Source organism: Melospiza georgiana, chromosome Z (genome assembly GCF_028018845.1).
Source record: "Melospiza georgiana isolate bMelGeo1 chromosome Z, bMelGeo1.pri, whole genome shotgun sequence".
Lineage (NCBI taxonomy): Eukaryota > Metazoa > Chordata > Aves > Passeriformes > Passerellidae > Melospiza > Melospiza georgiana.
This window is the reverse complement of record NC_080465.1, coordinates 10,678,266-10,691,978: the sequence shown is the minus strand read 5'-3', so window position 1 is coordinate 10,691,978 and position 13,713 is coordinate 10,678,266. Positions and strand designations below refer to the sequence as shown.

The following is a 13,713-nucleotide window of genomic DNA, read 5'->3' as shown; positions in this document are numbered from 1 at the left end:
GTAACATCTGTATAGTAGGAAAGTGCAGAAAAAAGGAGATCTTTGCACACCATGAAAACAAGGGCATTTCTGTGCCTATGGAAACAGCAGGAGAAAAAGTAGACTCCCAGCTCCATAGCTGTCCAAACCTGCCTCCTCTCCTTCCCTACCCTTGCAGTAAATTCATGCTTGAACAGAAGCAGTTAGCAGCAGAAATATGCCACAATAATTCTATGGCATTTAATGAGACAACCACACACAGCAAAGACTGATTTTCTTAGTGGTTATATTTTGTTTGCTGTCTCTTTAGAGGAGTAAAAAGCATTAGCGCAAAATCAGAAAGGTTTGGTGTCTGCGCCAATGTCTGGGCAGTTGGAACTGGACAATCTTGAACGTCCCAACCCAAACCAGACTATGATTCTGTGATTCCATGATTTATCTTAAATGTCTGTCAAAGAAACTGTGGGATAAAACGATCCATCTGCCAAAGAGGTTAGAGAAGAATAACAGATCACTATTTCTTTCACAGTAGATACTGGAGAAGGTCCCTTGAAGATGGGTTATTGCAAGATCTACTTAGGAGAAAACAGACATTGTGGGAAGAGAATGTAGTGTAAGTAAGCAGAATATATGTTCCTTCGGATATTAGCAAAGCACTAGAATGCTGTCCTTCTGTGCTGTCTCACTGTAATATTAATAGACAAGTTAGATGTGAAACAGGATTGATTTACAATTAGCTCAGCTGGTTAGAGGATGGTACTAATAACAGCAAGCTTATGGGATCAAGCCCTATATGGGCCATTTATTTAAGAGCTGGACTAGATGATCCTTGTGGGTACCTTCCAAATCAGAATATTCTGTGAATCTACAGAATCTACTACCTACTTTTGTATGTAGTTTTCAACTAAAGTGGCTAAAGCTAGACAGATGATGTTCAAGTTTCACCATACTTCACTGCCAATACAATGAATTCTTAAATTGCAAAATTTTGTTGCTCTTCTGATGTATCCTATGAGTCATCTAGACAACAGCTAATTTCTGTAGACATTCTTAGGATTTACTGGTTGACCTAATATGCCAGCTAATCTTCTCCCTGCCATTATTCAAACCTTATAAAACAAAACCCAAACAACTAAAAAACAAAACCCAAACAACAAACAAACAAACAACTTTACAGGGGAAAATGCTGAAAAAATTATGCAGGTTAAGTTAGGAAAGATTTTGCTATACTTCAACTAATTCAGAACACCTTAATTAAAAGCCACAAAATGACATACACACTTTAATTCAAATTCTTGTACAAGCATCTAAGTAATCTATTTGAAGAAGAAAAAGAAAGTCATACCTGGCCATAGCAACCTGCATAATGAATAAGGCTTGGGTGGTCTTTCGAGCAACTGAGCTCTGCAATAGCTTCTGTTTCGCTCACCATCCACCGAACACACTCCAGCTGACCATTCTAAATAAGCAAAAAAAAAAAAAAGTCTAGATTCCATTCTAAAGTCTAGCTGTTTCCATTCTAAACACATCTACTAGAGAGCAAAAAGTTTATCAGAATTATTAGAACTTTCCAGTTTGTTTAAGAATTTAAAGAATAAGCCAATAACACCTTTTGTCTTTTTCTGCAGAAAGGTAGGCTTATTTAACAATTGGTTCCTTTATTTCCAATAATACTTGAACACTCTTTGTCATTCACAGAAAAGAGTACGAATGTGCTGGAGTTCTTCCTGCAAGTGAGGGTGCCCCAGCACAAGTATTTTTAATGATGACTTACATAACTGGACATGTCCTGGGTCATTGCAAAGTTCTATATGAGCCTTTAAGTCATTTGGCTTAACTAAACCTTGTGGTTCTTTATTCTTACTTCCAGAGTGGTCTTCAAAACTGGTACAATGATATTAATTTTTCTTGCTCTTCCTTTATACCACTGTAACTCCCATAATCTTTTACTATGTGAGGTGTGCACCTCTTTTCCACAAAAGCAATAAGTATCAGAACTTACTGGCTTACAAACACATTATATACCTACCTTGAATAAACAAGAAAGAAAAATTGCAAAAATCTTCTGAGACTTTAAACTGGCAGACCATAAATATACAGTTTGATACAGGCCAAGATTTCAGAGCATTTCATTAGCACAACTAGGATCAGTTTAATTTTCTAATCATATAGCTTGGCCCAGAAAAATAAAAAAACCCAACCCTGACATCTGCACTAGGGCCCTAGGTCACTGAAATGATGCTTTAAATATGCAAAACTACAGGTTGGAATCCATCAGTCTTCTCAGATTCCAAACCTTTCCCAGGAAGCAAGTAACAATAAACCCCCTCAAAGAAACAGAAACTCTTGTATTATGTTTCACCCCTTCCCTTCTTTGTCCCTAAGGTATTTAGAGGATAAAAGGAATGACATTTAACCATTCACTCTCACTAAAGAACCAGAACCATTAAGGTTAAATCATAACTGCTTTGGACAACCGGGAATTTTCACCTCAAGGCACTTTTATGTTTTGTAAACTTGCTCTCACACTTGTCTTACAAGATTATACCAGTACTTGTAAAAAACCAAGAAACTGTTATGCTCCCTAAAGAAACTAGTGAATCCAAGTTAAGTGAAAGCTGCTTGAAATATAACAAATAGTCTCTAGATTCAGTAGACTGATTTAAAAATTAATGCATATGCACTGATAACAATGTAAGAGCTGTCACTATTATACAGTGGATATTACATCTTGTGTAGTAATCCATTTTATTTTGCTTACATAGTACCAGCTAACAGGGTTTTTTTCCCTTCACTTATAAAGCCTGAAAAAATAACATCCTGCTGGATGCATTTCTTACTGCCATCACAGGAGGAAACTAAACGACCTTTATGTCACTTACAGTAGAGAAAGGGCCTGTTACCTTTATTGCTAGCCCAGCTGGAGTTAGCTGCTCAATGTTTCGTTCGTTCAAACAGTCTTCACCCATCAAGGAAGTGAGATGCTGCAGGCATTCTGCATGTCCCTTTGATGCTGCTACATGCAACAGATTGTTGTCACATTCATCATGGATCTTATCCAGATTATCTGCTGCTAAATGTGGCTGTTAAAAAAAGCCCTATGTTAGTTACAACTAGGGATAAAAAGATACATTTATCCTCACAGCCCCAGACACAAGCCAAACACGAGGAGGTTTCCCAATAGGCATGCTCTTTTACAAGTTAAAATCCAGAGCTTTTCACTTCACTGTACAGAACCTGGGTACTATTACCATAAGGACAGAAGTGGGATGTTTAGTGGGTTGATTAATTGTGAAGCTTCTCTCCTTTTCATGTAAATGTCATGCAACAGTGCAAGACCTGAACTGCCTTCAATTCTTTGCACTAGTCTAGTCAATAAGGTAACTGCAAAAATACCCATATACTAATAACTTCTGTCTATTTTGAGTTTTCTCTCCTTTTAAATTTTTTTGGCATTATATTGATACATAATTGAAGAGAAAATATTCACGACTTCTGAAAGACATTCCTGATTAATTTTGCTCATCACAAAAGAGACAGCTTATGCTAAGCACCATTTAAAACATAATTAAAGCACATGACAAAAGACTTTTTTGTGATAGCTTTTTTCCATGAAAAACACTGTTGAGATATTTACTCAAAGTTCAACACCACTGTGATATAATACACTATTTCTGCCCAATTCTAATTTAAAGACAAATTAATTGGATTGAGAAACTCCAAAAGAAAAACAGATGATTGAAGACAGAGTCAAGAAGTAGCAATAACAAAGTTCCTAGAGTTATGCAGTCTTGCCAGAGTGTTGTTCCATGAGTGTACTTCATGAAGAGGTTTCAACCACTTTGGAAAAAAAATATTTTTTCTTACCTATGATGTCCTCTTTTTTCCCCCCAGTTTCTATTTTGGGACAAATTTACCTTGCTTTTATATCTTAATGAGTAATCTAATATTCTCTTCTGCCTCTGTCTAGTTTTGAATATTTTCCTTTGTCCTTGTTTCTATGTTAATGGCATGCCTTTGTGCTTGAGTTAGACTGCTAAACAGAGAAGCTAAACAAAAATCTAACAAAAACAGTTTTTATACATACACTGTGCCTTCACCAGCTGTTCCATGTGGAGATCACATGCTCTGCATCATTGTGCTTAGTTGCAGCCAGTTACTTTGGAAACCATCATTGACAATGCCTGATCACAGTGCTAGAATTTACTAAAAAAGCCTTCATATGGGTCAGAGGCCAACAAGGCTTTACAGAAAGCTCCTCCCTGAGAATGCTGCTGCAACAAGACAGCATAAACACTCCTGAATAATAATCAGAATACAACAGAAGCCTCTCTGTTCCCATCATCAACGTCTACATAACAATACTGGCAAACCAGCAGTAATTGAGCAAAGTGACCCACAAATGTAAAAGGCAAAACTCAGTTAGCATTAAAATTTGATATTTAAATGATCCTATTAGTTAAAATGTCTGCCTTCTTTATAATTTCAATGTACTGCATAAAACAGCAATCTTGGCCATGCATACATAAACCTTGTATCTTGGTTTTGCTAATATTTTATTCAAATATTAATACTTTCAATTTGGAACTCCATAAGCTTAATTTCTAAGGAGTATCGAGTCTGCAAGGTAAAAAGGGCAGTGATTCAAAATGTGAACAGCAGCTTAGCTAGCCTAATAAGCCACATCATAGATCATTTTTATTCTATGTTTGTTACGAAAAAGATGATACTTACCAGTAAAGATATTTGGCCTTCCTTTACAATGTTTAAGATGCTCTTAATTTTTTTCACCTCTTCATTCCTCTCTTCTGGCCCCCCTGCACTGCTCCAGTTCATACTCAGCTCCTCTAGCTGCTTGCTTTCTGCCACTGCTGCCTGCAGGTGGAAAGTCCTCCGGTGGCAGTTCGGCATGGTCTTCTCAGCTTTGTGACCAAGAGGATCAGCAAGTGTCCTGCTGAAGAAGCCCTTGCCTTGGGCTTCAGATTCATGGGCTGAGCCACATTTAACTAAAGGCTGGGAAAGCTCTAATTCTTCTGCTGAATGCTTGTGCTGATCAAGGACAATGGGCTGTGTTTTTCTCAGCTGAGTGCCTTTCACAGGAGACAGCACACAGAACTGCGTCCCGCCAGCAGGCGAGCTCTCTGTGCTCCCTGCAGGACAGGTCTTGACACTTAGACCGTTCACAGTTGAGCACACACTTAAAAGTTTTTTCTCAGGAGCTACCTTTGTAAAAGGAACAGGTTGCTGACTTGATTTAATATAAGGCACATCCAAAATTTCATCCATATCCAGGTCATAGTGCTCCAGCTCCCCAAGCAGAACAGCAGGCTCAGTGCCTTTGCTTTTAAGGCTCTCTCCTTCTCCTGGACTCTGGTCATCATTTGGAGGTGCAGACTGAGAATCACTGCCTTTCTGGTATTCTCCCTTCTGGTTCTTCTGGTCGTCACTTTCATTGTTCTCAGAGCTTTCTGGCTGGTGCTTTAATGGAGAAACCCTCTTCACTGGTCTGAATTTATTGCACACATCTGCAATTCCTGTTGGTTTCTGTGCATTTCCAAGAAGAGTTGAGACCCCACAGTTCCAGCTGCTGCTGGAAACTAGAGTAATAAAGGAATTTGATTTAGCAGTGAGTGCTACCTGATACATGACATGATAGCATGCTTTTAAAGACACACCTGGCCAAATACCAGAAACAAGAATTATATGATAACATGCCAGATTCATATCTAAACAGATTTAATGGCAACTCTATCAAAACTGAAGAATTTTACATTCCTAAAAAAAACTTATCTCAAGGATATATAATGTAATAATTGCAAATAATTAGTTCTAATCAAGTTCTAACCAAGAAAATAAGTTGTCCGTGAGCCAACGATGTGTGCTGGTACCCAAGAAGGCCAATGGCATTCTGGGGTGCATCAGGAAAAGTATTGCCAGCAATGATCTAGAAGTGTTCCTCACCCTTTACTTGGCCCTGATGAGGCCACATCTGCAGTGCTGTGTCCCGTTCTGGGCTCCTCAGTACAAGAGAGACATGGAGCTCCTGGAGTGGGTCCAGGCTGCCCCTGTTAGTAAGGGACAGGACCATCTCTCTTACCAGGAAAGGCTGAGGGAGCTGTGCCTGTTCAGCCTTGAGAAGAGACAACTGGAGCAGGATCTCATCAATGTCTATGAGTATCTGAAGGGAGGGCTTCACGAGGAGGGACCAGGCTCTGCTCAGCAGTGCCCAGCAAGAGCAGGAGAGGCAATGGGCAGACACTGAGGCACAGAAGTGCCACCCAAACTCGAGGAACAGCTCCTTTACTGTGCAGGTGACTGAGTACTGGAACTGGTTACCCAGAGAGGTTCTGCAATCTCCTTCACTGTAGATATTCAAGAACTACCTGGACACAATCCTGTGCCACATGCCCTGGGATGGCTCTGCTTGAGCAGGGAGATTGGGCCCCATGACCAGCTGTGGTCCCTTCCAACCTGACCCATTCTGTGAGCACTAGCCTAGTGGCATTTACAGGGGTCTGGTCCAACTATGTTAGTTTGTACTCTGCTCTGCACTGAGAGGCATCATAAGAGTAGGATGATTTTCTGAAGGGCAACAAAAGAGTCAGCAAAGCTTTTTAGTGGATTTGTTTTAGCACCAATAACAACAACTCAGTATTTAAGGCCCGCTTCCTCTGGAAGATGTATTTTTCTTACAAGAACTAGAAACTCATGAACATCAACTGAGAGCAGGGACTGTTCAGCTTGGGGAAGGAGAGGGTCAGAAGGAATCTCATAATTAAGAAGAGGTAACACAGCTCTTTTCCATGACAGGACAAGAGGCAGCCAGCACCAAGTGAAATATAAGAAATTCTGTCTGAGCATAAGAAAACACTTTTTAAATTGTGTGGCTGGTCAAACACTGCCATAGTTGTCCAGAGATTTTTGAAATCTCCATCATTAGAGATAGAGTTCAACTGGACACAGACCTGGCTTAACCTGCTCTAGCCAACCTAAACAATTCTGTGATTCTCTGATCTAAAAATTAAGCCCACTTACTGAGATGTGATATTCCTTCTGAACTTCTCCTCTCTATGTTGGCTTCTCTGTCAAACTTTCCATCCCTTATATCTATAACCTGTGTACACTCACACCCGCATGCACATCCATATCTATAGCTCCGGACCTTCCAGGCAATTATTTCAGTGCACTGCAGGATAGTTTGAGCAGTGAATCTGACTTGCAAGAAGGGAAGGAGCTCAAGTCAACTGAACTCTTAATTCTACTGGATGTGAACTCAATCCTACTGAATTTGTACTCTTTTAGAAATAGTCCCATCTGGTAATATTGATGATCTTCATAGTAAGTGGAATTCTGGCAAATAGTTTTCTATCTCTATCTCTTGGTATTTTGTTAAGGGAGAGCACTAAAACCACAAAAGCATTTAGGCAGTTACAACACCCCTTTCAATGTACACTAAGAGTTAATGCAGTCTGAAAGTCAAGAATACTGTTTAAACAAAGCGGATTTATAACATGTGCTAACTGCATATCAGTGGGATCTAATTTGTGGTCAAAACACACAATTTGCCATGAACACCTTCCTAAGGAAACAGATATATACACTTTCAGTGCAACATTAATATCTGAAGCAAAAGATTAGTATGGCTTAGTAGTTATGGATGTCTGAAAATTACATTAATACTTTTGGAAGTGCTTAAGAAAACATTTCTGAAGAAGAAATAAAAATAATAATAATCAAAAGGCATGTAACTTAGTGGGCCAATACAAAGAACGCACTGTACTGACTTATTTATGTATTGTATAAGATTCTAGGTTCAAAGGCCTACACTTTTATGTTGGTTTTATTTACATGAGAAATTTTTTCCAAGTGATACTGGGAAATGGATACCATATGTTTCCCAGCTGTTTTGTTCTGACAGGAACTATTAAGCACTCAGTATGGAAATGAATTCTGTCTGAGTTTTATGAAAACACTGCTTTCAACACAGGGGTCTAGACAGAGGAAAAGGCATCAGCATTTTGTTTGTCGTCACTTTATTTAAGTTTACATTTATTTTGTTGCTTCACTTTCTCCACTTTTTACTTTAATAACATGCATTTACATAAACCACTGGTGACCAAACTGTAAAATCAGGCACTGGGAAGAAGCAGTGATGTTTGTTACAAATCTGCCTCAGATAATTGTGAAGTCATGTACTTCTCCTTTCTTTCATTAAAGTTAGAGCACAGTAAGGTACTTCCATTTTTCATTGTATTTTTTATCCACATCTCCTTACAAACACTGCTGTGCCAGGCAAAAAGAACTAAACTGGAATACCAAAACCAGTCAGCAATATTTTTAGTGACTTAAAATCATCCTCTTCACTTAACTGAGATGATGAATTTCCACTGTTTTTAATAAAGGATTAGAACATAGCATTTAACCATATAGCTGAAGGGACAAAAGCAAGTCAGACTAGCAGACACAGTATTTCTTTGTGCCATTTACTCCTTGGGAGCTGCATCAGAGCATGATTTCCCTCTCCATGACACTGCAGCCATAGCCTGGAGTGGACTGGGACAGGGCTTCAATCTCTTTCTTTCTGCTTTCAGATTCTTGTTCCCCGAAGAAGCAAAAGCAAGTGTTGCCTATAGCTCCCAAAGCATCAGCACAGCAGGAGTTATGCTGAGTGGTCTTAAACAGCTGCTCCAGAGGAAAAGCCTCTTGCTCATCTCTCCATACTTATGAACTCAGACTGGGGCCATTAAAAGTCTGGGTCAAATAAATACTGTTTGATTGTTTTATAAACAACTGTAAAAGACGGCCTGAGTTTAAGGCAGGGGGCTAGAATGTGGAGCAGCTAGTTTGATTCCAGAATCTGACAAATAATTCTGGTATACTCCTAAAAAGTGATGAAAATCTTTTCCCCCCAACTTTGTGTCAAAATTATTTCCCAAACTTTTACTCATTAATATAAGAGACTTGGATAATTCTACTATTGTATTACTGAGGCAAAAAGAAACTGCAGACTTCTTTCGTGTTGGTAAAGAAGTGTTAGCTGCCTGATAGACCTGAGGTGTCAAAGTATTTCTTTGTCACAAAAAAAAAAAACTTTTTCTGGCAAAAACCTGCAAGGGCCAAATTTGCAGATGTAGTTCCTCACCATACATCATGCTCTATTTTTCTTTTTTTTTTTGAGGAAGGCAAAACACAAAAGAGTCCGGAGGCCTGCAGCCTTATTTATAGGTTTTCTTATATATTTATTTACTTACATATGTTCTAGAACTACTGGGGGGCAAATAAGCAGAAAAGGGGGCAACTAGGAAGCAACTCACATTTCAATTTAATCCCCACCTGATTCTACTTTCAGGAATCAAAATTGATCCTTATAACATGTTTCCAGTAGGAAGCATCTGTTGACTTCAGAGTATTTTTCAATCACCTCTGTATCTAGAGCATGGTGAGAGGCAGAGTATCTGGTATACAAGCATCTGTAGAACAACAGGGTAACTGAGTTTTCTCCAATCATCAAGGTAACCTCCTTTACAGATGAAACTTTACACTTGTGACAGGCGGTTTCTGTGATACTTACAGTCTAATGGCAAACACCAAAATGCCTCTAAATTGTCCTGAGTATAACGAAAATATCAGTATCATGTTTTACTTTAAGAAAGCTTGTGAATAGCATTGACAACTGCTCATACTTTTTAAAATGCAGTATTTCAACATAATTCTCATGCAGTATTAGGAGGGGACCTGCAGCAAATCTACACAAAGTTTCATATTTGGAGATTTACAGTCATCTGAAAGAAATGCCTGAGCTTCTTCCTTCTGATACGCCTTCAGCAGAGACTTGAATCAAATAAGACCACATTAATTCAGGTAAGATAAAGCATTGTGATTCTGACTTTGTATACAGGTGCTGATGTGTTGACTACACTAGGAAAACTTTCCAAAAACTCATTTTTGTAATCACCAATGTGGGCTTCAAGTGATAAAGGAACAGGTGTCTCTTACAAATCAGCGGATAATCAGAGCCAGATCCAAGGATCTATTTAATCCTTTATTAATATCACAAAATTCATATTTAACTGAATTCATTTTGACTGAAGGTGGCACTGTTTTACAGTTTTAATATATCAATAACCTGTACCAGGAATACATACTGGAGTTCTTTAACATAAACTCTTATAGCATGAGAACCTCAATTAAAGAACAAGAAAAAATTGGAGAGTGTTTGCTCCCATTTAAGTGGAATTTCAAGTCACTCTAAAGAAAAAATGAAAAGTATACAGGGTAAATAATTAGTGCTTTTAAATAACAGCACATCTTTTCCAGGAAATTCAACCAATTTGTATCTCTGTGGATGAAGATTTTTTTCTTATCTTGGCTTGAGGAAGAATAACACAAAAGCTGTCATTCTTGAATAGATAATAAAGGAAAAGCAAAGAAAATTTTGAAATTAATAAATTTGCTTTACTCTTGTATAGAGTGATCTATGGACGTAAAAGGAAGATAGCAAACAAAGTTCTAATGAAAAATCAGAAGAGGTCATTCTGGCATACAATGTGTGAAAAAAAGAAGAAGGAGGATGCAAAAATTTGGTAGGAAAAGAACTTGTATGTAGCTAGCACAATTGTTTTTTACTAAGAAAATTCTTAGACAGAAATTTTCTGCCCATTGATTTGTTTTTCTCAATTAGAACACTAATATTTTGAATAATTTTTCAAATGGCAGTTTCTTTGGGAATGAATCAAGCAGTGCAGAAGGATAACTGCTGGGCATTAAAAGTGAATTTGTTTTTACCAATCAATGAATAAAGATCTAGAGTAGTATATTGCCTTCATTTGAAACAGCCATTTAATGACAGCTGAAAGCCATCACAGATGACAGAATATACTTCAACAATGACATGGTTCAGTGAAGCTTGTTTAACACTGTTGTCTTGAACCATTTGTTCAAGTGTCCTTAGAAAATTTGCCCAGAAAGAATACAACCAATTTTATGCTTAGTAACAAAAGCATAAAGGACTGATTTCTGTTTCATCAGTCTATATCAAACAATGCTGGAAATCAATGGGCACTCTGCCTAACACTTCATTTCAGGAAAAATGTGCTAGCTTGGTCCATTTCTAAACCACACCCTTTAATTTTTATCTTTGAAGATAAAAAAATTAGAGAATCACAGAATATTCTGAGTTGGAAGGGATCCACATGGATCATTGAGTCCAGTTCTTAAGTAAATGGCCTGTACAGGGTTTAAACCCACTGTCTTGGAGTTAATTAGCACCTTGCTCTAAACAGCTGAGATAATGTCCACCTTAGTGGTTATTATGCTACCTAAAAGATCATTATCTTGATGCACAATTGTAGAAAAACCAATTACCCTTAATCACTTTATTGTGGATAAACCATGATTTTCCCTGCAATTTTTTGCCAATACTGTATCTCTTTCCTTGTAATCTGGGGGTACTGATGCATATCCTGGGTCCAAGGATCCCTTGGAACTTTCCTGAGTCAGAATTCCCTAAATCCAAGAAGGACTCTGAGAAGTCCTAAGGGACTGGGATGCACGACTTGAAGGAATACTAAGGAAGTTGGCAGATGATGCAAAATTAGCTGGTTACTCTCTCTGAAGACAGAGAGGCCCTGCAGAGACACCTCGACAGGTCAGAGGCCTGGGCAATCACCAACTGTATGAAGCTTAAGAAAGGAAAGTGATGCATTCTGCTCCTCAGATGGGGAAACCCTGGATGAATGGACAGACTGGATGAGAATGTGAATGAGAGGCTGGAGAGCAGAGCCATGGAAACAGACCTGGGGGTGTTGGTCAATGGCAAGCTGATCATGGGCCAGCAGTGCCCTGGCAGCCAGGAGGGCCCCGTGTCCTGGGGAGCATCAGGAACAGCATGGTCAGCAGTGCCTGATGCAAGGGACAATTCCCCAAGGGAGAGGATTGTCCTGCTCTGCTCTGCTCTGCTCTGGGGCAGCCTCACCAGGGGCAGTTCTGGGTGCCACAACACAAAAAAGGCATTGAGCTGTTAGAGAGTGTCCAAAGGAGGGTAACAAGCACGGTGAAGGGTTTTGGGGTGAAGCCGTGTGAGGAGGGGCTGAGGTCACTTGGTCTGCTCAGGCTGGAGAAGAGGAGACTGAGGGGAGGCCTCATTCCAGCTCTGCAGTTCCCCCATGAGGGGAAGCAGGGGCAGGCACTGATCTTCTTCTCTGAGGTGACAGTGACAGGATTCAGGAGAGTGGCATGAAACTCTGTAGGGGAGGTTTAGGTTGGATGTCAGGAAAAGTTCTTCACCAGAGGGTGGCTGGGCACTGGAACAGCTCCCCAGGGAAGTGGTCACAGCACTAACCCGACAGAGCTCAAGAATTTGGGCAATGCTCTCAGGCACATGGGGTGACTCTGGGGGTGTACAGGCCCCTGTCCTGTACAGGGCCGGGAGCTGGACTTCGATGATCCTTGTGGGCACCCTCCAACTCAGAATATTCTGTGATTCTTTAATTCTGAGACAGGATGGAGACTCTGCTGCTTCATGGCTGTCGTGCACATCTTGCAAAAGAGTGAGGCAGGAACAGGACCTTCCCAACAATACCCTCCACCTGCCAGTGCTTTCCAATAAAGGGAGGCAATGGTGGCATTTCAAGGAGGAAAAGCTACACATTGGGAAAACTTTCTAATACCTCCCTTTCCAAAAGAACAAGTAATCTGAGCAAAAGTTACATGCCATCAGAAGTAATAAAAAAATCCCAAAATGCCTGCTGAAGGAATTATGTGAAATACTAGAGAAGACGCAATGACTTCTAAACACAGTACTTGCCTAGGATTAAAAGTGCTTGGAGTAATTTGAAAACAATGTAACCAAATACTTTCATATGTTACTAACTTATTATTCAGTGTTTACATGAAAGAGGGAAAGAAAATCGGAATGACAGGGCTATTTACCAAACTTATCTGCAAACAATGAATAGTAACACTTCCATATTATTAGCCATATAGTTAAGAAATGTAATTCCATAATAAGAAATGGGTCTGGTTTATATCTGTTCCAACAATCCTGCTGGTGAAAATTGTTGCCTATGTATATATGTATATATACATATATATAATTATATTTTCAAGTATAAATTTGAATCTTACTTTCTCCACAATTTTTCTTAACTGTATTAGTGAACTAAATATTTTCCTAAGAGAAAGATGACAGACAATTGTTTTTTAGATTCTGACATGTCTTATGTATGGTTAACATTTGCTTAACTTTTAGTTCTTCTGAAAAAAGAATTATTGGACAGCTACTTTCATAGTCCTCTCTGTTTTAAAGGAGAAATGCAACCTCTAAGTAAGCAGGAGTCAGTAAGAGGTAAAAAGCTAGATCAGCACTTTGTAAAACCTCTGAGTTTTTCTATTTGTAACTACTTGAATTAACAGTGGAATGCAGATATAAATTACTATGAATGCTTCATGCTAAAGTATGAAAGATTTATTATATAATCCATTTTCATTAAAAATAGCACACATCATCAATACTTTGGCATCATTATTTTAATGATCTACAGTACAGGGAAGGCAAAAGACTGTGTCAAATGCAACTGTGAAAAGTTATCAAATGGAGCCTTATATAATGTTGACTAATCCAGCTATGTTGATATTTCAAGACACTTGAGATACTCAAATCTGTACAGACATGTTAAGTGATACACTCCTGTTCAGCACTGTATTATTACTCAGTAAATAAACCGAGTAAAAATA

General features: G+C 38.9%; 1 protein-coding gene across 4 annotated transcripts in view; it reads right to left on the bottom strand.

The window, feature by feature from the left end:
- The window catches only part of SNCAIP (synuclein alpha interacting protein), an 87,756-nt gene that overhangs the window by 26,497 nt on the left and 47,546 nt on the right, over positions 1 to 13,713 (bottom strand). For all 4 annotated transcript variants that reach the window (XM_058043772.1, XM_058043774.1, XM_058043776.1 and 1 more), the window contains exons 4-6: positions 4,714 to 5,576; positions 2,883 to 3,062; positions 1,325 to 1,438 (exon numbers count right to left, since the gene is read on the bottom strand). In XM_058043772.1, coding sequence (XP_057899755.1) covers positions 1,325 to 1,438; positions 2,883 to 3,062; positions 4,714 to 5,576 — 1,157 coding nt within the window. The remainder of the gene's footprint in view (positions 1 to 1,324; positions 1,439 to 2,882; positions 3,063 to 4,713; positions 5,577 to 13,713) is intronic.